The sequence below is a fragment of the Primulina huaijiensis genome, chromosome 7 (genome assembly GCF_012295235.1).
Source record: "Primulina huaijiensis isolate GDHJ02 chromosome 7, ASM1229523v2, whole genome shotgun sequence".
NCBI lineage: Eukaryota > Viridiplantae > Streptophyta > Magnoliopsida > Lamiales > Gesneriaceae > Primulina > Primulina huaijiensis.
The window spans coordinates 6,255,267-6,278,159 of record NC_133312.1 but is presented as its reverse complement, the minus strand read 5'-3'; the positions used below and the strand labels follow the sequence as shown (position 1 = coordinate 6,278,159).

Sequence of the window (22,893 nt, the reverse complement as noted above, 5' to 3'; positions counted from 1 at the left end):
ATTAGATGTATTAGTCATGATAAATATGGCAATGGAAGGAAGATCACCACTGACGTTGGAGAGAAGGTCGCCGGAGCCGCTTCTGTACCGGCATCATTCGAGGGAAGGAGAAATCAAGAACTTGGCGTCTATTTCCAGCAGCCTTTTGCCGGCTTTTGGGACGGTTGTTGGAGAGGGCTCTCTTACTCTTGAGAAATTTGTTATTGCCCCCATACAACAGACGATACCGGTTAATTAGTGTATGTATAAACAGGGACGGATCTAGAATTTCGATTCTGTGGGGGCCGCTTATAAAATACGGACAAAATATTAAAAGAGGAAAGACAAAAATTTCATCGGTTATATTAAACTAAACATAAACAATACATTTTAAAAATAAAATTTCGAATTAAAAAGAATTCGACGTTCTTTAAAATTTTCAAACTCTTCAATAATAACATCTATACAAATATTTTAAACAATTTCTTTTTCAATAAATATCATCAATACATTCGAGAGAAAATCATCATCAATTTTGCTCTGAAGCCTAGTTTTGAAGATATTCATAGTTGAGAATGACCGTTATGTAGTAACGGTAGAAACTGGAAGAGTCAGCAGACTCAGCACTGATAGTAGAAAAAGCTTTTCATATATGATAAATTTAAAAAATAATAAAGTATCAAAAAATTAAAAGTAAATCAATTATTAAAAAAAAGAAAAAAACATAAGATTCGAACCTGAGTTTACACGTTCAGAAATTTTTGCCTTGTCATGGAGATACATGCTCTTTAGTTTATTATGGTGGGCCATTTATATTAATATATATATTAATATATATATTTAATTTTTCAAAAATTAATATCAACCAAAAAAAGTTAAAAAATTTGGGGGGCCATGGCCTCGTGGGCCCTAAGGTAAATCCGCCCAAGTATGGTCGTCCCCTGTTGGGATGTACTATTAAACCAAAACTGGGCTTGTGTTTATGAATTTGAATCAACGCTTTTTAGGCTCTTGCTATTTCGAGATTATTCCCAAAAAGAAAAATAAAAAATAAACAGGTATGAAAGCTATAATTGTAAACCAGGATCGAATCTATGGAAGCATTGGTTTATACATTCCTTTTAGTCTCGACTCTAGAGATAATTTTTTTCGCTATCTTTTTTCGAGAACCACCTAAAGTTCCAACTAAAAAGTGAAATTATTTTTCATTATCTTCATTGAAGTATAAATATAATATTTGTCTGTGTCTGTGTGAACTTCTCGAGAAACGTCATGAGTCGATCGGTGGGAAAAAATAAAGATTATACAATTTTGGTAACAAGGGTATAATATTCATAATAGCCCGAATTTCATGAACATATAATATGAAATACATATACATATATATATATACACACACATATGTATATGTATATATATGTATATGTATATATATGTGTGTGCGGGTGTGTGTTATATATAAGATTTCAGGTGTGTATTTTTTATGTTGTTTCAGTTCTTCTGTTTTCTGAGTTGTTAGCATGCCTCGTTGTGGTTAGTTCTATTGCATTAACCTTTGTTTCCTAAGATTATTTTCGTTCTTACAAGTATTTATTAAATATTAAATAATCACAGGGACGTGTGACACTAATGAATTAGTTAATATACGCTAGGAAATCGATTTTGGTCTTTAAATATTTTGTTATACTGACCATACTTGAAAATATATATTGTGATTTAGATTATGATCTTGGATACAATTCTGAAATTCGTTGTTGAATAACTCACAATTAATTTCTTTAAAAGGCTGCCAAAATTTTACTTATTATTTATGGTCTTTTTTCAGTGCTCAAATTCTTATGAGATCGTCTCACATGTCAATTTTTTGTGAAATAAATCTCTAACCCAACTCAATTCATGGAAAATATATTATCTATTAAAAATATTATTTGAATATTAATCTAATCAATAAGTTATTATTGAGAATAATTATTGAACAGTAAAATAATTAAATATTTGATCATTAATAATCAAGAATTCATTTAACATATTTTTGGACGAGATTATCACATCGAGCTTACTTAGTCCAGATGTTTATCTAATGACACATAAAAAACTTTACACGTAAATTGTTATCCTCAAATTCAATTTGTCCTATCGGTAGCTAATTTAAGTTTAATTTGGGGCCAAAATCTTCGATTGAGTATGTAGCCGTACATGAAATATCTTAATTTATTTAATAAGAATTAGAGATTGTTTCATAATGTAAATTTAATTCTTTAAAAAAAATCTTTCAATACTGTGATATGCAAATCATTTTGCTGACTAAAAAGTTTGTTTCACAATATATAATATATTGTCGGCAATAAATATTTTGGCATGCATATATACCACAATTGTGTCTACTTTTTCTGAGCTGAAAACTTTAAATTATTACATTAATTTATAATTTTCCTAATCGTATTTTAATCGTGAAATTGTTTTCACTTCGTTCGATAATTATCATATGCTCAGGGGCGTAGCTTTCATTAGGGCTCACCCTAGTCTCGAGATTAATGTGTATATATAATTATGTATTTTAGTCACTAAACAAAATTTTTATACATGAATATATATGAATTTTAAATAATCTAGCATTTCAGGTTATTATATATCTATGTGGTTATCTTAATTTATATACTTACTCATTCTAATTCTGGATATATATATATATTTGTGTTGTTCTGATTATAAATATGTATTTACATAAATATATTGAATATACTAAAAATATATAAATACTAAATAATAATCAAATTAAGTGATAATTATTAGATTACAAATTTGTATAACTAAATTATTTGAATAAATAATGTCATATGTACAATCAATTTTTTTTTACTTACTTTACTATGAATTTATTTTAAAAGTGCATTATTATAAATTATATTTATCATGTATCTTGATATATTAACTTCTTAAAATGATTTTTAAAATTTATCTAGTTCATATTAAACAAAATATAACTCTTGGCTACGCCCCCGCATATGTTGTTCAGTAATATATTATTAAACCTTGTAATTTTGACTTCATCCGTTTATGGACAGTAACCTTAGAATTTGGCAACCATTTAAATCATCATTTTAGTCACGGACTCACCAATTTCGATAGATGGAATATAGTATATATTAAATAACAATTATATCGAAAAAATTTATATTATGCTTATCAATTACGACAATAAAATCGTTATATTACTTCAGTTTAATTAAATAATACGTATGACTTGTCAAAAAAAAAAAAAACAATAATACGTATGACATCGTCAAACTGACAAGTACTTATGAAATGTTTTTTGGTATGGGGCGTATTTTGTTTAACATAAATTGTAAAAGATATAAGAGAGTTGTGTGTATCAGATTTAAATGTTATCCCAAATGTTATTACTCCTAGTGACAACACATAGCCGAATTAATTAACACATAATTAAATTACTTAAATTAAGGGATTAATTATGCACAAGTACTTGATGTCTCGGGGCAAAATAATCGCTAGACAACCAATTACAGTTTACAAAAACCAACACTAGTGATTTTAACGAAAATCAATTTTCTCAACATATTTAGAAAATAAATTACTTTCTAAAACACACAACCAGAATAAAACGTATTCAAGAAAGCAAAAACACGGTGCCAAAAACTGGAATAGCAAAACGTGATCTTCAGCTAACACTTATACATATGTTGTCTGCAGATGTCTCCAACAATCACGACAACACGTGAAACACAGCACTCTTCAAAATAGCAACGTCCTTGCGAATTATTTTCTTTGAAAACCTCGGTGTGCAAGAGTGTAAAAGTAAGCAGCCGCCGAACGTCCAAACAAAAGTTCAAGAGGCAAAGGTTGAAGTGTAGAAGAAGCCCTTTCCTTAGCTTGCTTCTCTTATTTATAGCTTCCTCCTCTCCTAGGTTTTATCTTCAAAAAGGAAATCTACAAGATGTGAAAATTAAGAGTTTTATTAGAAATAAACTCTTTCATAAAATATTTATCATAAATATTATATCTAGAAAGGCAAAACTTGTAATTCAATATTTTACAAAATCTTATCAATAAATAAATTAAATTTAAGAAAAAGATTATTTCAAGGACTTAATTATATCGTGGAGACCATGACTAATTTTCCTTTCAATGTTTTTTTATAGAATCGTTTTTTACAAAAAAAGTTATAAAAAGTATTTTTAAGAACAAATACATATTTGGATAACTATTTTATAAATGGTTAAAAACTAATATGTTTTGAATTCTATCAATTGCTTTCATTCAAGTTTTATTTCTAATATAAACTCTCAAGTTGTGTGTAAAATCACATGAATGTTGCGATTGCAGTTGATGGCAGACTTTCTTGGTGGTCTTAGTTGTGTACTCGGCATGGTCATCTCCTTTCGAGCTAGCTTTCAGAAAACTGTCGAATGGTGCACTCATGCCAGCCGACTTGGTTGTCGATGCTTTCTTCGGTATCGACATTATTCTCAGTTTCTTCCTCGCATATTTGGACAAATCCACATATTTGCTCGTTGATGATCACAAGAAAATAGCTTTGAGGTATGAAACTACACGCGCTATTACATTAATTGTATCTTCGTTTCGCGTTTCTTATATTGATAATTTCTGTGGTTTCTCCGGTATGTTTCGCATCTATACTTTCCAATGGACATAGCCTCGACTCTACCATTCCAAACTATATACATGATTTTCACTGGAAAAAAGTCAGGTAGCGATGTCTTTGGCTTCCTCAACTTGCTTAGGCTATGACGACTAACCCGTGTCAGCGATTTCTTCTCTAGGTATTATCTCTACTCCAAGCAGGATCATGCAGAACACCATTTTGTTCATATCTATATTTTGTTTGAAATTCTCCTAAGGAGGCTTGTCAAAATATTTGAGTTTATCCCACTCTTCGCCTCTCATTTACATCCAAAAGAGCACTCTAACTTGCTTCAGGCTAGAGAAAGACACCCGCTTTATCTATTTCTGGACTAGATACTGCAAACTGATATGTGTAAGTAACTATGTATCCCCTTTATCATGTCCCATGATAAGACAAAACATGCACCGAACGGCCTCGTTTATAAGGTTGTAAGACGTGTTGTTTGACAGGTGACATTGTTTGCTGTACACTCCGAGGGTTGCTTCTACTTCTGGCTGGCGTTACATTATCGCGTTGCTGATAATACTTGGATAGGAGCTCAAGTTCCCGGTTTTGAGGACAAAAGTGTGTGGTGAGGATATACGTATTCGATGTATTGGTCGATTGTAACTCTCACGACAACTGGATATGGAGACCTTCACGCTGAGAATACCGGGGAGAAGGTTTTCTCCATCTTCTACATGCTTTTCAACATCGGTCTAACCGCTTATTTGATTGGAAACATGACCACTTGTTGTCCATAGCTCGGTTCGAACATTTGCCATGGTGAATGATCATAGCAAAGCAATGCATTTGCTGATTCATATACTCTTCAAACTTAAGACAATAATTTTTTCCCTCGATCTGTTGCTTTTGAAGAGGGATGCCATCCACGAGATCATACGGTATGCTAGCAAGAATCGCCTTCCGGAGGGTTTAAAGGAGCAAATGCTAACACACGTGACCCTCAAATTCAAGACTGCGGAACTACAGCAAGAAGAAGTACTCCAAGACTTGCCTAAGGCAATAAGATCTAGCATTGCTCAGCATCTCTTTCGTAGGACAGTAGAAAACAGCTACCTTTTTCAAAGGAGCTTCTGAAGACTTCTGAAGATCTTCTTGGGGCATTTAAGTTTCTAACCTTCCCGCTTCATATATTTAAAAAAATGACTTCCATTTGCTAAAAACACGTAATGCAATGCGTTAAGCTATTTTAACAAATGGGATATTTTTTAAATACATGTTGAAAGAAGCAAACGGTAATTTGAGGGTAGGAAGGTCTAGTTTTCATGAAAATATCTATGAGGTTCAACCCAGTATAGTTTACAAAAAGAACATATTACACCATGTTTCTATCGCTGAACATAAGTAGAAAGTGATAATCAGTTCATTTTCAGGCCATGACACCAGCTGAGGAACATCAAAATCGTGAAGCACGAAGCCAAGAAGCAAACGGTAAGATCCCATCTGCTTGATGTTTTAGTATAGGATAAACCACATCTTGTATTCTATGATAGTACAATAATGTGTAATGTATTATTTCAGAGTACAAAACTCACATGACTGTATAATAATTCAGTTAGCTTCGCTAATTACACCCCAAGCATACGTCCAACAAGGGTGGTGCTCCATGGACATCATCCAGAGGATAAACGTAACGAAGACGGGGAAAAACTCGCCCATCTACCTGGATCAATACCAGAACTCTTGTCCTTAGCAGGTGACCGTTTTCTATGGTTATGACGCTACAAATGCACACCATTCAAATATTACATTAGACTAAAGATTACGTCTTTTCACATTACAACCAACCATCGTAAGCATCCTGTTTTTATAGCAAACATTAATATCAAATACAACAGAAGATTAACGTCTGCTCGCGGAATTTCATCTTGAAAGTTTGTGGGTACTTTGTTTCAAGTTCGTTTGGTAAATGTAGAAAAAAAGCTTGGGAAACGAGGGACCACAATTGTCATGGCTGACGGGTCTCATGTGGAAGACATAAATGCTTTAAGAGACCATGATCACTTATACATCTTCTGAGGACTATGAGCTTAAGTAACTGCAACGGCTCAACTACTTAGGGGAATAAAGGCATACAGCGAGCAGTCATCAAATATATGTCGTAGACCCCTCGAATGTAAGAATCTTGGTGTATAATGTTTTCTTTAAAAAAAAAAAAAAAGGTTTTGTCCAAGAAACCAAATCCATGTGTGGCATTCTTCGAAGAGCTTCAAACCTTTCATATAACATCCACTCTTCACATGGGCATCATTCATCGTATTGCAGAAATACACATCTGATTCAAATCGCATTCGCATCCCCACACAATGAATGGTTTCCGCAGACCGGGCACCATTTTCATCATCAATTGATTCTACAATTTTAATCAATATTGGAAAGGTGAAACCATCACATGGAACGCCCCTGTTTCTCAATAATTTAAAACAAGAATAGCTGATTCAACGAACCCTGAATTTACATAATCTTGCATCAGATAATTCCATGCAAAATCATAAACGCTCGTGGTTCGACGCGTAGACATGATTTGAGGAGAATAAGTGATCAAGGAAGTGATAAAAAAAGAATTAAATCTATTGAAACGAAGAGAAGATTTTGAGCAAGATTAAGTTTTTCCCTCGTTTGCTCGACGAAATCAGTGATTAAATAATCGACATTCAGAATAAATAAACTGTTCCATTGCAAGAAATGCAGTCAATCTTGATAAGAACTAGTGCACGGACTTACGCAACACGATATTTTTTATAATTTATTTGATTTATATTTAGATGAAAGTCAAAATGTAATTATAAATAAAAAAAGAAAAGAATAAAAAAAACACAAGTTGGAATTGGACTTACAACTTCATATCTAAGAAACAAAAAAGACTTTATCCGCTAGACTACACGTGGTTTGCATTAATTTTTTAACACTTCATTAATATATATAATTAGTAAAACAGACCATGACACCAAAAATTAGTTACTCTAAAAGTCTCAAACTTAATTATATATATATATACTTTTTAGTCCAAGTTGTGGATGTTTTAGGAACCAAAATCTTAATTCTGCAATATTAATTTTCTTTCAAATTACTTTAACGATTTACTAGAAAAATTAAGAATTAAAATAAATTTTTTCGTATGAAAAATGATTATAAATATTTAAGTAAAAAAGTTAATCGGTAATGAGCGCACTTAACGAGCAAAAAGTGAGCTTTTTAGTTAATCTAACTGATATTACAAGAATATAATTACTTTTTAATATATTAAAACTTTTATATAATTTTCTAAACAATTTGAAGTTCTTCTTCAGGAAAATAACAATGGACTCATTTAGTTCCCTAAAAAATATAATATGTTTACATTATATTATCTATTATATGTGGTGAGATATTTAAAAATATATCATTAATTAAATATATTTTGTTTACGCTTAAACTTCAATTTATAATGGTTGCTATTTAATCTTGAAACTTCAAGTTTTTTTAAAAAAAATTGTGGACCAACTTATCTCTCAATTGTGTACAAAAATATATTAAAATTAAGATTACAAGATCCTACATAAGGGTGCAAACGAGTCGAGTTACTCAAACTCGGTCAAAACTTATTGGAGTCGAGTTCAAGTATCTCAAGCCCGTAATCGAGTCACTCGAATATACGATCGGTCATATATATATATATATATTATTTATTTAAATTTAATTAATATTTGAGTCGAATGGAACTCGAATTCAATATTTTAATTTTTTTTAGTCGACCTCAAACATTATGATACAAATCCCATATTAGCTTTTTACCTATAGTCCAACACGTTAATTTAATATATAGTAGTAAACGCATATAAATTTCATGTCAGACCCATTTCATTTTTTTTAACCTGGAATTGTTACATCATTTAACAAAAGTTTATTGATTATTTCTTTTTTCAAATTATATTTTCTTTATTCTATGCACAATGTAATAAGGAAAAGACAAGATTTAAAAATTAAAAATTATTTTTGGAATTATTAAAAAAAAAACCATATTTTGGAAAATTAAAGGGAGATTTAAATTTTTAATCACAATTAAATTTCTCTATTTTTTTTTTTAAAAAAAACAATTTGCTATTGCAGTGCAAAGGAGTCTCTCATTGTTCATTTGGTAACTTTCCATAACATGAAGACAGCATAGCGACCAACTTCTTGAAAATACAGAATGATTCATCACTACGTGAAATAAGTTTATCTCAATAACCAATACATTCAAGTTAAAAATATGTATAATTTAATTCGTGGGATGTCATTCAGTTCTTCTTTTATTACAATAGCAAAACATAGTTGGTTAATGCTCGAGCTCGAACTCGAACTCTCAACATATTGCATGCTATTTAGCTGCAACATGAAACTGTACATAATTTTTTAACCCTGATGCATTTCTAAAACTGCAACAAATTGTTATATGTGTTGCAACAACCTAAGATTCAAACTTCAACCAAATAATAATTAAAATTAAAGCAATTCAATGACTTAAAAGTATTGACAGTCTCAAACAACTCAATACATCCTGCCAGTACATTCTGCAGAACCACAGTAACATTTCTTAATCTTAATATTTCCATTTGAATCACGCACCTGGTCAAGTGTGTAGTTGTAATGGTAAGTCAGCTCTTGCAAGGGGGGGATGTTCTCCGCGGCAAAGAACATTACATGGGGCATCCTCTTGTCATCGTGATCATATATCACATTTTGAGCATAAAGGTTGGGTGAACAGCTGTGATTGACAAATCTGCCAACATTTCCATATTGTCCAGCATCAATTGTATATCCAGCTTCAGCTTCTCCCATAGATTCGACTGGAATTGCCTGTTCTTCCGCATTGAGAGAAAAGTCGCTGTAATTTTGACCAATATCAAAGAGATATTCATCATTTCCAACTCTTTGTTCTGCTTCCTTGTCTTCAAGAAGCTCGCCTGCATACTCACATATAAAACTTCCTGAAGGGACAGAATTTAGGGACCTTATACCCCAGCCCCTTGAATATGTTTTGAATATCTCGAGCTTAAATCTGATGCCACGTTGGGTGACTCTGTTATAGCATGAAGGAGGACAAGTACAAGAAGGGCCACACTCGAATACCAGAGGTTTTGTTTCGACAATAGCTCCGTTGTGGTTGTATGGAATCTTACCGCCGTTTCTCGCTTCACATGGGCACTCTTTAGTGTAGCCACATCTCCCTGTGCAATTACAACCTTCAGGGGGAATAGGACACAACCAATCAGGATAAATCATCTTGGGAGTGTAGTTGAACGGGGGCGGTTTCTCATCATCTATAATATTGACAGCAAATATAGGGAACGGTTCTTTTCCTCCTGAAATATCACTGACACAAACACCTGGCCGAGTTCTGGATTTATTTGAATTCTTCAATTCCTTCCAGGCAAGTTCAGGTTGACCAGGATTCCTCCTCAACTCAAACATGAAAACCTGCTTACCCCGAGGCCCTACTTCCGTCCAATATCTTTTCACAGTGTATAGGCCATCATAAACATAAATGGTGACTGTCTTAGGTCTTGAATCAGCAGGATCAATCGTCTTTGTTTCCTTCCACCCACGGACAACACGAACCGGAGTCTCGGCTGATATACTATTCCTTAAAGCCAAATTACCTCTTTCTAGCTTCTGATCTTCAGCTTGCTTAGACTTCCCAACAATATTTCCTCCTTGCCCCGAGTATATTAAGACATCAGCATTCTCCAAATCATCAGAATAAGCCCCAGAAGCAACAATACTAATAGCAACTGGTTCGCCATTGACCTTCATCCAGTCTATACCAGCCTGATACAGGCGGTGAATACCAACAATCGCAAGTTCGACCCTGTACTGAAACTCATCACCCACTTCAACTCCTGGCACTGGTCCAAACATCTGCTTATCTGTGTTAACTTCTTTTCCTTTTTGTTTAATTATCTTTGCAGAGACAAGATCGATCCTTTTCATTTTTTTGTCAGATTCCCTCCAGCTTCTTACCTCATTTGGCCTTGAATTTGCTTCCTCTTTTTGCAAGAGCTTCCGGCAAATAGCATGAAACAGCCTTAAACTTTCTCTTACTCTGTTACGGGCATCACCTTGACTTGAATACTTAGGACCAAAAGGAGGCAAGCTGACTCCATTATCTTGCATTTCACGGATGGCAAAAGAATTTGCAGGTAAGTCTCCAGGATGATCAGGACCTGCCTTATCTGTTTTCATAAATCCCTTGGGGCTACCATCTTCATCAACCACAGAATCTTCTTTCTGCTTCATAGATAGTCCTCGCAGAAAATTCAATTCAGAACTGCTTTTCTTAGCAACACCCTTCACCTTCTTTCTCGAATACAATTTCTGATTCCTCACTTTTCCTCCATCCGAGTTGTCTAAAACTATATTCCCTTGTGTCCATGGACAATAAGGTGCTTTCATCAGATCATGCACCACCTTCTTCTCCACTTCACCTTTTAAGCTGAAACCATGGTGCAAAGGCTTCCTATTATCGCATGTATCCGGTTCATAGACAATAATCTCCTTTCCAACTGGTCCTGCAATATCCTCATTGATATCACCAGGAATTGCTCGGATCGGAACAGGTGTTAAATAGGGTAAATCTTCGTCATAAACATCATGATCTTCCTTGTGAAAGAGCATCGATGAACCTCGGTTCCCATCTGTATCATAGGAACCAGGAACTGCGTTTTTTTTTGTAGATGAATTTCCTAAACAATCTGCTTCAAGATTCCTATTTGAAGAAATGGCTATAGACTTAGGTTTCCCAGGAAAAGTATGTTTTTTTGACTTTCCAGCAGTTGATTCACCACGAAAATCATTTGAAGATAGTTTTCCTTTCCTCCGTGGCCAAAGTGGTGCAGCAGCCAGGTCATGAACCACTAGTCTATGCAATTTGTCATCTGGGTCAAAATCGTTGCGTGGAGGCCTTACTGCAGTTTCTTCGATATTGCTATCTTGTTGACCTCCATTACATTCCTCAAAACTCACGAGCTCACGAGCTACACTGGCTCTATTCTCGGTTGTATCGGTTTCATTCATGTTCTCTGATTTGGTTGTATTGGTTTCATTAATCTCCTCCAATTTTGTTTCAACTTGTTTTACCCCATCGAGATAGTCTTTTCCTGAAGTATCAGTCTGTTGCTTTTGTTCAGTAGGAACCCAATTGTTAGTCCCACAACCAGGAGGGAAGTCACGAACAGCTGACACCCTTCTTGGATGGTATTTGTCCTTCACCATAGCAGAAGCCCCTAGCTTAAAATTGCCATGAAATGAAGTTGATGGCTCAGAAAAACCAACCAATGGGAATTCATGAACGGAAGCACCAGCATCTGACACGGATTTTGCATCGCCTGCAATGGAATTTGGAATCGAAACCGATGCCTCCACCTCACTTAACTTTTCCAACGTTGACTGGCCTGTAGGCTCTGTCTCTTCCTTAGAAGAATCAAACTCTGTAATCTTTGCAACACCATTCGAGAAACCATCCGTGGTGTTCATTTTCCCCACCAATGCATCCAATGATTCAGCTCTATCTAATTCAACTGGTTGATCTAACGCTTCAAGTTTTTGAACTTCAACCTCATTTGGCAACTCGTCGCATGTGGGTCCGATTTCCATCATCACTTCCTCTACATTCGTGCCATCTATCGCTGTGGCTGTAACATCTTCCACCAACGCATTCACCGACTCAACTACTTTATCCACAGGACTACTAATATAACGCGACCCACAATCAACCTCGGTGCTAGAAACTTTAACGCCACTAGGTCCATCATCCTTTACAATTTCAGAATTCTTTATTTCATCAAGTTTTAGAAATTTGGGAATGTCACCTATATCAGTCTCCATTGGACTGGATGCTAAGAAACTCTTGACACCATTAGCTATCGCAGCATGGGCCACGCGACAATCATTAACACCACCGCCATTTTCCTCATGCTTGGAATCAGCAGGTACAGCATGGAGACCACACCCAGGAGGAAAATCACGGACCGCAGATACTTTCCTGGGCTTGTATTTGGGCACACGACCATTTTCCAAAGGCCTCTTGTTCGACACTTGCCCAATTAATCCAACGTCTGAAGTTGAAGTCATTCTTTATGGTGAATCAATAACCTCTTAAAAATGAAGCTTTACCAACCCCACTGATCGTCCATAGAAAACTTCGAAATCAAAATAGCAAGCAATCAATCAATCAATCAATCGAGACCGGGCTTTAGCCCAATGGTCTTTTCCACCAGCTTAAGCTGGCTCCTCCCCGGATTCGATCCCTCCCCGCGTGTTGTAATAACAAAAAATAGCAATCAATCAATCAACCCACCATTAATTAGGGCTAAGATTAAGATATGAAAATATAAGAATCGATTAATCGGTTCGATACCTGAATCACGAGTTTCGAAATCGAATTCAGAATCCGATAATCATGGTAGATGTGCATGTGTGCGCGTGCAAATCAGAGAAAAGGATACGACAGGGTGCTGTAATTACCGTTACACCCCCTCGTAGTCTTGCGTGGCGCGAACGCGCGGTGTTAAAGGTTTACCGGTTTTGGGGAGCGGTCCCGATGATTTCCGTTTTTGGAATGAATTTGGAAAATTTGAGAATTCTCATCTCATATTTTATATTTGTTTTTTTTAGAGTTTAGACATTGCTTATTTTAATCAGACTGATTATTTTTATATTTTTCTCGCTCTCAATTCTTACTAATTTTATTAAAAATTTATTTTATTTAGTTTAATTAATTTAAATCTACATCTTAATAATAATAAAAATAAATAATATATTGTATGAAGTAATTTTATTTTAAATAATAAGAAAAAATTATGATAATTTAATAATGATTTTAATATTAATAATTAAAATAACAAAAATATAGTTTTATGACAACGTTAATTTTAAAAGTATCAATAATTATTATTTTTGTTATTTTAACAATGATAATGAATCTCATCATGGGACAAGTCTAAAAGAAGGGTAAGAATTCTCATGGGGGTTCAAAGGCTCTTACTGTGGCCGAGGAGCTAGAAGGACGGATGAAGAAGGTAAAAAAGCAAGAAAGACATGTCAGGTCTTCCCGGACTTTCCAAACCCAGCCTTGAAGATGTCATTTCTCTGTCCAGATAGTGAATGAGCCCTTACCCATTCACTACAAGTCAGCCAAGATCAGAGATTATGATTGAAATACTGATCCAGAAGAAAACCTGACCCGATTCGAGAACATGATCATGTTTAACTGCTATGAAGACAGAATTAAGTGCAAAGCTTTTCTTACCACACTGGTGGACTCTGCCCAGAATTAGTTTGAGAAGTTAGAACCTCAAAGCATCCATTCCTTCGAAGACTTCAATCACATCTTCTTGCATAACTACAGCAACATTTTCTTACCACACTGGTGGACTCTAGTGAAGCAGAACGGGAAAGAATAATTGTGGGAATACATCCACTGGTTTAATAAAGTGTCCTTGGATGTACCATCATGTGCCCTCGAGAATAAGACAACAACTTTCACTCTAGGAAGGAGATTTCTTCTGTACCTAGTGAAAAAGTTGCCCCGGTACTTTGAAGATATTTTATCTTGTGCGGAAAAGTACATGAATATGGATGAGGCTCAAAGACAGAAAAGATAAACTATGAAAAAAGAAAGAGGAGACTCGGTAGAAAGGGCAAATGATTAGGTACAAAGAGGAAATCCACTGGGATGTTTTTCCCAATATATGCCTTCGAAGGTTTCAAGAGATAGGGCAATACACATCAGCGATGATGACAGAGCTGTTCCAAAGCTCTCACGGCCCTCGGACCAACATATAATAGTGAAATTTTGCTCATACCATTAAGAATGTGTCCATGATACCAATGAATGCAAGAACTTGAAGAAATTTGCTCTCAAATACAGCTAGCAGTTGGGCTTCATCTATTGATCATCTGAACTGGTAGGCTGGCAACTGAAATCTTATCCACTGATCAGTTTAGTTGTTCTGCTGTCAGTTGACCTCAAAACCCTGTGAGTTGCTAGAACAACAAAATCTAGAGTCGAGAGAAGTGGCTACAATGTTAGTTGCAAAGCCAACAATCTTCTCTCTTCCCACGGTAAGCTCATATAAAATTTTTAAGAAGATTTTGAAATCCATTTTAAATATTATTTTAAAACATATTTTAAAAAATCAGCTTTCAAATGTCCTTCTTAGAACAGCTAGCTCTGATACCAATTGATAGATCGATTCGGGGCACCTTTGAAAGTGCTTCAAACACAATATTCTCCATGAGGTTCAATAGCTCGTGTTCTAAGAATGTATACACCGATAAATTAGATCGAGTTTGGTTACAAACCGAGTGGAAAATACTCAAAATAATCCTTCGTTAAGAAAGCTGACTAATTTGAAAGCCTTTTAACTTGTGTAAACTGAAATAAATGGAATCAATTCTTGCATATATCAGTTCAGTTATGGTGAGAACTGAACTGATAACTGCTCGAACTGATCAAATCAGTTTTAAAACAAATTTAATCAGTTAAGTACAAAAGGTATGTTTATGGATGTTCGGAGACTTCAACTGCTCCTACGTCACCCCTTCTACCACTTGGGTAAGATCCACTAGAAGACTTTGATTTATACAACACCTTGTACAAACCTTCTCATCTTAGGACTTACTCTACTACCTAACTGAACTTCTAGTCTAGACTGAATACAACAGCTTTTATCCAACACTTGTTTAACGTCTATGTGTCAAAGTCTACATACACAAGTTTAATGTCTTTGTGCAAGACTCACTCAGCTAATCTATAAGCTCAACTCTCTGATATATGTGAGTGATAGTGTTCGTGTGTGATAACTGGACAATGAATACAACGTGAAGATGTTCTCACACACTAAGGGAAATAAACTTCTAAACTAAGCTGATATAACTTTGGTGTATTCCCTTGACTGGGATGATTGCTTTCTTGTAAGTTGATATGCAATATGCATGCCCTTTCTTTTCTCTCTTGTTTTCCCACTTACTTCTCACTGAACTTCGTCTTCTATTTATAGGCGGGAAGCTTGATCGTACAGTGAGATTCAATAATTGTATCCGTTGCAACTTGAATGCGTTCCTTGAAATTTGTGTCTCGATTTTTCCGACAGCTATTCTGGAACATTTTGGCTTTAATCTTTTTTGCAACGTCCATTATTGTACTATTGATAGTACAAATGTTTTTGTATCGTTGTGCGTAACTGAATTCCATTAGATAAGCTTGTCGTGTTCTCCAAACTGATTGATTCCTAACTGATGCTTTGAACTAGTCAGTTGAATTGGTCTTGAGCTGGTACGGTGAAATCAGTTGACTCGTTAGCTGAACTGATTTCACTGATTTAGTTGAACTGATCAGTTTGGTTTTCCATCAGTTGAGCTTTTCATCAGCTGACCGGACTTCTGAAGGTCTTCTGCTGAACCACATATCAACTGAACAATCAGTGGAACTATTATTGATGCTTCAATTGGACTGGTTCAGTTTGGACAATCAGTTGACACTTTCAGTTTGCTTCTCGAAAGCTTCAGTTTCGGCTCGGTTAACTGATCAGTTCGAAGCCTGATCAGTTTCAGCTTCCTGCGCACTTCGATAAATCATTAGAAACAAAATAACAAGTTTTATTAACATTAAATCAAGGTTGCGAATATGAAATGTTCCAAAAAAATATTACATTTATTTATTAATATTATTTCACTCATGGCACTCATATTCATTATCTATTAAATTTCTTTTTATCTTATATCATTATATAAACTAGCCACTAATCAAAACTCACTAAGTCGTCAAAGACTTAACTTTTTATTTTCTTTTGTCTATTATAATTTCCAGACACAAAAAACCAAGAAAATTGAACAAGAGGAAAATATTTGTTGCTGAATTTTGGATTCTCAAAAGTCATGCTTATAATCATGTGGTCTAGCCCATGTTTATAAATAACATGGTCATGTATTTTATTATTCCGCTGTAAAAATCCTCAAGTTATATGTGCAATAAAAATAAAAATTTTCTTCTATGAGAATAAAAATATTAAACGAGAATTTATGTACTATCATATTTATTCTAGTCCAACTTTCTTCATCTCTATGATGTGGAGGAGTATATCTTTTTTTTTAATGAATTGATTCATTAAAAACGGGTAAAAGTTAGTACAAAACAACTACACTGGACATTTCCAGGAACAATAACAACAATAATTTTCAGTAGACTAATAGACCCCAACAAACTCTATAACAATGTTTGAACCAAATCACACGCATTTGGCACACTTCGAAGCACATGAATCTTGATCTTCAATATCGTCCCCTCAAGATTCGGTTCCTCATCTTCGAAAATCTTTCTATTTCTGATATTCCAGATATGGTAAACCGTTGCAGCGAGAGCCACACACCGCATCTTATTGAGGGCCGAGCTACCACGATAAACACCTCGGAAAGCATTCAGAACGGCCGCAGTAGTTCCCATTCTCTTACGCATCCCGAGCCACGAACGAATTCAATTCCAGATAGATCTAGCTATAGGACAATCAAAGAAGAGATGACTCACAGATTCAGCATAATAGTTGCACAAAAAACAAGATCTGTCTAGAAGATAACCTAGTCTGTCACGAGTAAGCAACTTGCGATGAGAAACCAACCACAACAAGAACCTATGCTTCGGTAGAATGCAACACTTGGCGATAAGAGGTTTCCAAGGCCATCTATTCCATCTACCGACAAAGAAATCATAGGCATTCGACAGTCCCTGAGAGCAACCAAACCACGTACCCAGCATTGCGATCGAGGCTTGCACCGAACCATGGGCTAAAATCATCTCATCACGTAACGCAATGATCTGTTTAATAAGAGGAGATTGCTCTTTACTCCAGTCCCAACTCCAAACACTAGACAAGTGACTATATTCATGATTAACCCATTTGATCCACCAACAATCTTTCTTCATATGAATGTTCCAAAGAGTCTTCGCTATCAAGGCCTTATTTCAAGCTTTTAAATTCTTAAGACCCCAACCACCTGCATCCATTGGTTTACAAAGGACACTCCACGCTGGGGGGGGGGGGGGGTTGGTAGGCCAAACAAATTTCCGACACATTGAATAAATTCTATCAATAATGCACGAAGGTAACGGAAGAATAGATAACCAGAAACACTCAATACCCTGAACAACTGACCTGATAAGTTCAAGCTTCCCTGCATAAGATAACGAGTTTCTGGGCCAAGCAGCAACTTTATTTGAGATTGCATCCACAGATGTACAGTAACCCGAGGAAGTAAGCCGTCTGGACGCAAGGGGCACTCCCAAATATCGAAAAGGCAAGACCCCAAGAGTGAATCCAGATATATCAATGATTTTCTGCTTTCATTTTCCGGAACACTGCCCAAATATACGTTAGACTTCGAAAAATTTATCCTAAGTCCAGCCATGTCCCCAAAATTATTCACACATTGCAAGATCATAGAGACACTACGAACATCAGCTCTAGATAATAGCAATAAATCATCAGCATATGCTAAATGTGTGATAGCCATGTATCCGAACTTTGGATGAAAGTCAAAATTTGGATCACGAGACATTCTCTTCAAATCACGAGCAGGAACCTCAATGCATAAAGTGAATAAATAAGGAGAAAGAGGGTCACCTTGTCAGAGACCTCTCTGTCCCTGGAAGTGCCCGTGAAAACGACCATTGATCACAACAGAATAAGAAGTTGTCGAAACACACTCCATGATCCACTTAATGAAAGTAACCGGGAAATTCAAGTATTTTAGGACATCATTCAAGAAGCTCCAATTAACTGTGTCATACGCCTTCTTTAGATCAACTTTGAGCATACACCTGGGAGATCCTCGTTTCCTAGAATACTTTTGAAGCAGCTCTGGAGCCAAATGAATATTATCCACTATCGATCTACCTTCAATGAAGCCCGCTTGAGCTTCATCAACCAACTTCCTAATCACCTGAGACAATCTACTAACCAACAATTTAGAGATAATCTTATAGAACACCATGCAACACGAAATAGGCCTGTAGTCGCTAACTGTAGTAGCAGCCGCTGATTTCGGTATTAAGGAGATAAGGGAATGATTCCACTGTTTTAGTAGTTTGCCCTTTTTGAAGAATTCAGAGACTACATTGAAGACATCCGAACCGATAATGTGCCAAGCAGATTTGAAAAAGAGAGCACCATAACCATCCGAACCCGGGGCTTTGTCATTGTCAATATCAAACAAAGCATTTTTCACTTCTAACATAGAAGGAATGCGAGTCAACATAAGCCAATCATCATTAGCAACTCTCGGCCCGTCCATAAGAGTGGACATTTGTAGTGGTTTTGTTGCAACATTCGAACCCAAAAGGCTTTTGTAATAAATAACGAACTCATTTGCAATCTCAGTTGGGTCCACAATTGTGCAACCATCGGACTTTTGAATAGCCAAAATTGCATTACGTTTGTTGTTTCTCTTAATCAGATCATAGAAGAATTTAGTACATCTATCACCTTGCTGTGTATACTTGATTTTTGCCTTCTGAGCTAAGAACAGACTCTCTGCTTCCAATAATCTCTCTGCCTTACGCTTAACCTCCTTGTAGCCCATAAGAGCTACATCAAGATTCAGGAGCGATTCTTGCATACTAATCAATTCCTGCTTTGCTTTACTGGCACGCGACGAAATATGGCTAAACTGATTACGATTGAGCTTTTGCAAAGGCTTTTTAAGGCAATTGAACATCTGCTTGAGCTTGAACTGAGCTGTACCACGGTCTCTGCAATACCAATAGGTCGTAACCACTGTCTCAAAGTTGTCAATCAAAGTCCACATATTAAAAAATTTGAATGGCCTCTTCTGATGTACTGAATTCTCAAGAAAAGACACAATAGCTAGCGCATGATTAGAAACACAACCCGGAGCCAGAAACTCAGCTAAGCCATTAACATTCGAAGTAAACCAAGGATTATTAACGAGGACCCGATCCAACTTACTACGCACAAGAGGACCCAACCACGTGTAAAAGCAACCAATGTAACAAAGGTCAGATAAATCAACGGAACTAACACAATTCACAAAATCCTTGTTTTCATAATTCTTAAACTTTAGGCCGCCAAGTTTTTCTTCCTGCGATAAAACATTATTGAAATCCCCTAACAACATCCAAGGGACTTGACAATCAGTGCCAAACTCAATCAAATCATTCCATAAAACTCTCCTTTGACAGATTGTATTAAGAGCATACAGAAAAGTAGCGAAGAACATGTGCTGCGATTTGCGACAAACAATTCGAACATGGATGTATTGCTCATGCAAACCAATCACATCTAAATCAACCGTCAAGGGATTCCATAAAATAAAAATTCTCCTTTTGGAACTAAACTAAAAATTATGAATGACATTCATACCTTGAAATCTCACTCAAAGCATGCTATTGAGAGCCGCATAATCAAATTTGGATTCAAGAATACCGAAAACATCAATCTTATGAATGCCCAAGAGAGATTGGGCATTCTTTTGTTTTAGAGGTTTATGGAAACCTCTAACATTCCAACAAGCCACCTTCATTGAGAACCTGAGGCAATTGACGGTTGCCGCCCGTTTCTCTCATTGCCAAAAAACCGAGAAAAAGTGCTTGTCTTGGTCATATCCACGTACTCCGAAACACAAAAGCTAGTATCTCCCATAACTTCAAAGAACACAGTCATATCCTTGTTATTACCATTAACTTGTACCTCCCCTTTGTTCTTCTTCTTATTCTTCTTATTTTTTTTCTTATTAGACATAGGTTGGAAATCTTCAACCGCAGTTTAAGGTTGAAAAGGAGATGAACTAGCTGGAACATGGTCAATTGGTTTCTTTCCTTTATCAACTTAAGCACACTGTTGGTTATCAACTTCAACAGGAGGCAATACATCGGGCTGGCTGTCTGAAGTAGTAGCTATTGTAGGTGCTTTATCATTAACTTTGTCATCCTTCTTACTCGGTGTACCAGAGTGTATACGAGATTGCCCTGGTTTAGAATTCCTTCGCATAGCAGAACGCCCCCTGTAAGGGCCAGCCCTCCAAGTTACACTCTTCGAACGAGCACGAGGTGAATTAATTTTGCCAGGTTCTGCCCCATCATTCAAACCGTGAGTGCTACTTTGAGATTGATGAATACAATTATCCTTGGCATGGCCAATCTTGTGACAAATTGAGCAAAGTTTCAAATCTTGTTCACATTCAAATTTTACAACAACATCTCCAATCGGTAGCTCAATTACCATCTCATTAATCTTTGAATTGGAAGTTTCAATTTCAACTAATACTCGAGCATAACGAACCCTTTTGCGCTGACGAGTGAGCATATCCATATGAATAGGAGTGCCTACCCGAGAAGCCAATTTACTCAATATGTTGAAGTTCCAACAATCCGGAGGTAAGCCATGGATTTGTACCCAAGATGGTACTGTGCTCATATCTTCCTCTCTAAACCTGAAACATCTCGGCATCTCTTTAAGAAACAAGTGAAACCCAAAAACCATATAATTACCTCCACATAGGATACGCTCCTTCGATTCAACATTATAAAAGGTAAAAACAATCCAACCGCTCTCATGGGTTTGGAATTTCACATCAGATCCCCACTTTCGCACAGGATCAAATAGCGCTGCGGTGAGAGGCTTGCCACTAATAACATAGCCAAGAAGACAAATGCATAAGTATCCTCAATAGTATCAATATCATTCAAACCAAACTTGAGTTTATCGCTACCAGTATCCACAAATTCAAGTTTATAATCTTCATTAGCCATTCGGTTGTTCTTGAACAAGCTAGCATATGAGACTCTAGCTTTCTTGCGCGGAAATTCTAAGGAAACAGGACGATTATTACCAAGAGTATGAGAAGTCTCCACTGATTTATCATTAATAACAGGAGTAGTGTTGTTGGGTAATACATCATTTTGCATTCCCATAGACATTCTGGACCAACATTCACTTTTCATAATCCTCCTACTATGGGCATCCTTCCTCTGGCTGTGAAAGGACTCCTTAAGTTCTTGCGAAATGAAAATTAATTATGGATGAACTTAATTTCGATTTAACCAAAATAATCGACCAAGCGGAATTAAATTAGAAATTCGGTTAAGTTAAATCAGAAGATCGTTTTTTAAGATATCAAATTAATCATTTTATTTCGATTTTGAATTTGAAAAATCAGTTAAAATATTTATATGGTTATATATATTTTAAATTTACCAAAATGATTGACCGAGCTGAATTAAATCAGAAATTCGGTTAAGTTAAATCAGTAGATCGTTTTTTAAGATATCAAATTAATCAGTTTTATTTCGGTTTTGAAATTAAAAAATCAGTTAAACTATTTATATGTTTATATATATTTTAAATTTAACAAAAAAAAATCAACGGAGCTGAATTAAATCAGAAATTCGGTTAAGTTAAATCAGTAGATCATTTTTAAGATATCAAATTAATCAATTTTATTTCGGTTTTGAATATAAAAAATTGGTTAAGCTATTTATATGTTTATATATTTTTTTAAAAAAAATAGAATAGAACATTAGGGTTGACATTCAATTGCGAAATGCGGCAAAAAAAAAGGAAGGAAAATCCATGGACCGATCCCATCATCTACACCCCGTAGGAACTTCGAGATCACCCCAAGGGCGCTTTCGGCATCCACGGGTCACGGACCGACCATAGAACTCTGTTCAATAAGTGGAACGCATTAGCTGTCCGTTCCCAGGTTGGGCTGTAAATTATTTTTTTTTATTGTGTTGGGCTTTCGTTTAAATTTGATAGTGGGCCTAAACCAGCACCCAATTAATCAGGCAAGAAATCCCAAGCTCACTGGAACTTCTACACATTCATCTTCATCGTCCCATCCTCACTTCTGAATCGAAGAAATTTTCTACACAATGTGAGAGGTCAATCTTTTTTTTTATTTTGATTCTCGATTTTTTTTCCTCATGTTTATTTATGTTTCGATTGCTTGGACTTTCTAATGAAGACGTAACTGGAATGGCTATGGAAGTGCCAACCTTCACCCGATAGCAAGAAAATTACAGCAGAATCATGGACTTTCTAATGGATATGCCAATATAAGATTGAGTTTTGAATTCTCGAAATACACGGTTCATTAAATCCATAAACACTGCGGGTGCATTAGTCAAACCGAAAGGCACAACTAAGAATTCATAATGCCCATATCGTGTCCGAAATGCTGTCTTAGGAACATCTTCCTCTCGGACTCTA

General features: G+C 35.6%; 2 protein-coding genes, 1 long non-coding RNA gene and 1 pseudogene across 4 annotated transcripts; 2 read left to right on the top strand and 2 right to left on the bottom strand.

The window, feature by feature from the left end:
- The first annotated feature begins 4,624 nt into the window (after nucleotides 1-4,624).
- LOC140980857 (potassium channel KAT3-like) lies at nucleotides 4,625-5,725 on the top strand (annotated as a pseudogene).
- A 178-nt stretch (nucleotides 5,726-5,903) lies between these two features.
- Nucleotides 5,904-7,256, top strand: LOC140981495 (uncharacterized). Its single transcript, XR_012176090.1, has 3 exons — nucleotides 5,904-6,079; nucleotides 6,204-6,344; nucleotides 6,564-7,256. It is a non-coding gene; the product is annotated as an uncharacterized lncRNA (long non-coding RNA).
- Nucleotides 7,257-8,796: 1,540 nt separating this feature from the next.
- On the bottom strand, nucleotides 8,797-13,162 carry LOC140980598 (uncharacterized). 2 transcript variants are annotated; one of them, XM_073446521.1, is made up of 3 exons: nucleotides 13,026-13,162; nucleotides 9,047-12,807; nucleotides 8,797-8,830 (listed from the first exon to the last, which is right to left on the bottom strand). In XM_073446521.1, the coding sequence occupies exon 2, from the start codon at nucleotides 12,737-12,739 to the stop codon at nucleotides 9,158-9,160; it is 3,582 nt and encodes a 1,193-aa protein (XP_073302622.1). In that variant the 5' UTR covers nucleotides 12,740-12,807; nucleotides 13,026-13,162; the 3' UTR covers nucleotides 8,797-8,830; nucleotides 9,047-9,157. The 2 variants fall into 2 exon arrangements, with proteins under 2 accessions (XP_073302622.1, XP_073302623.1); XM_073446522.1 differs by having other exon boundaries at nucleotides 13,133-13,150.
- A 3,979-nt stretch (nucleotides 13,163-17,141) lies between these two features.
- LOC140980855 (uncharacterized) lies at nucleotides 17,142-18,175 on the bottom strand. Its single transcript, XM_073446927.1, has 2 exons — nucleotides 17,818-18,175; nucleotides 17,142-17,611 (listed from the first exon to the last, which is right to left on the bottom strand). Exons 1-2 carry the CDS (start codon nucleotides 18,173-18,175, stop codon nucleotides 17,142-17,144), a joined length of 828 nt encoding a protein of 275 aa, XP_073303028.1.
- Nucleotides 18,176-22,893: the final 4,718 nt, after the last annotated feature.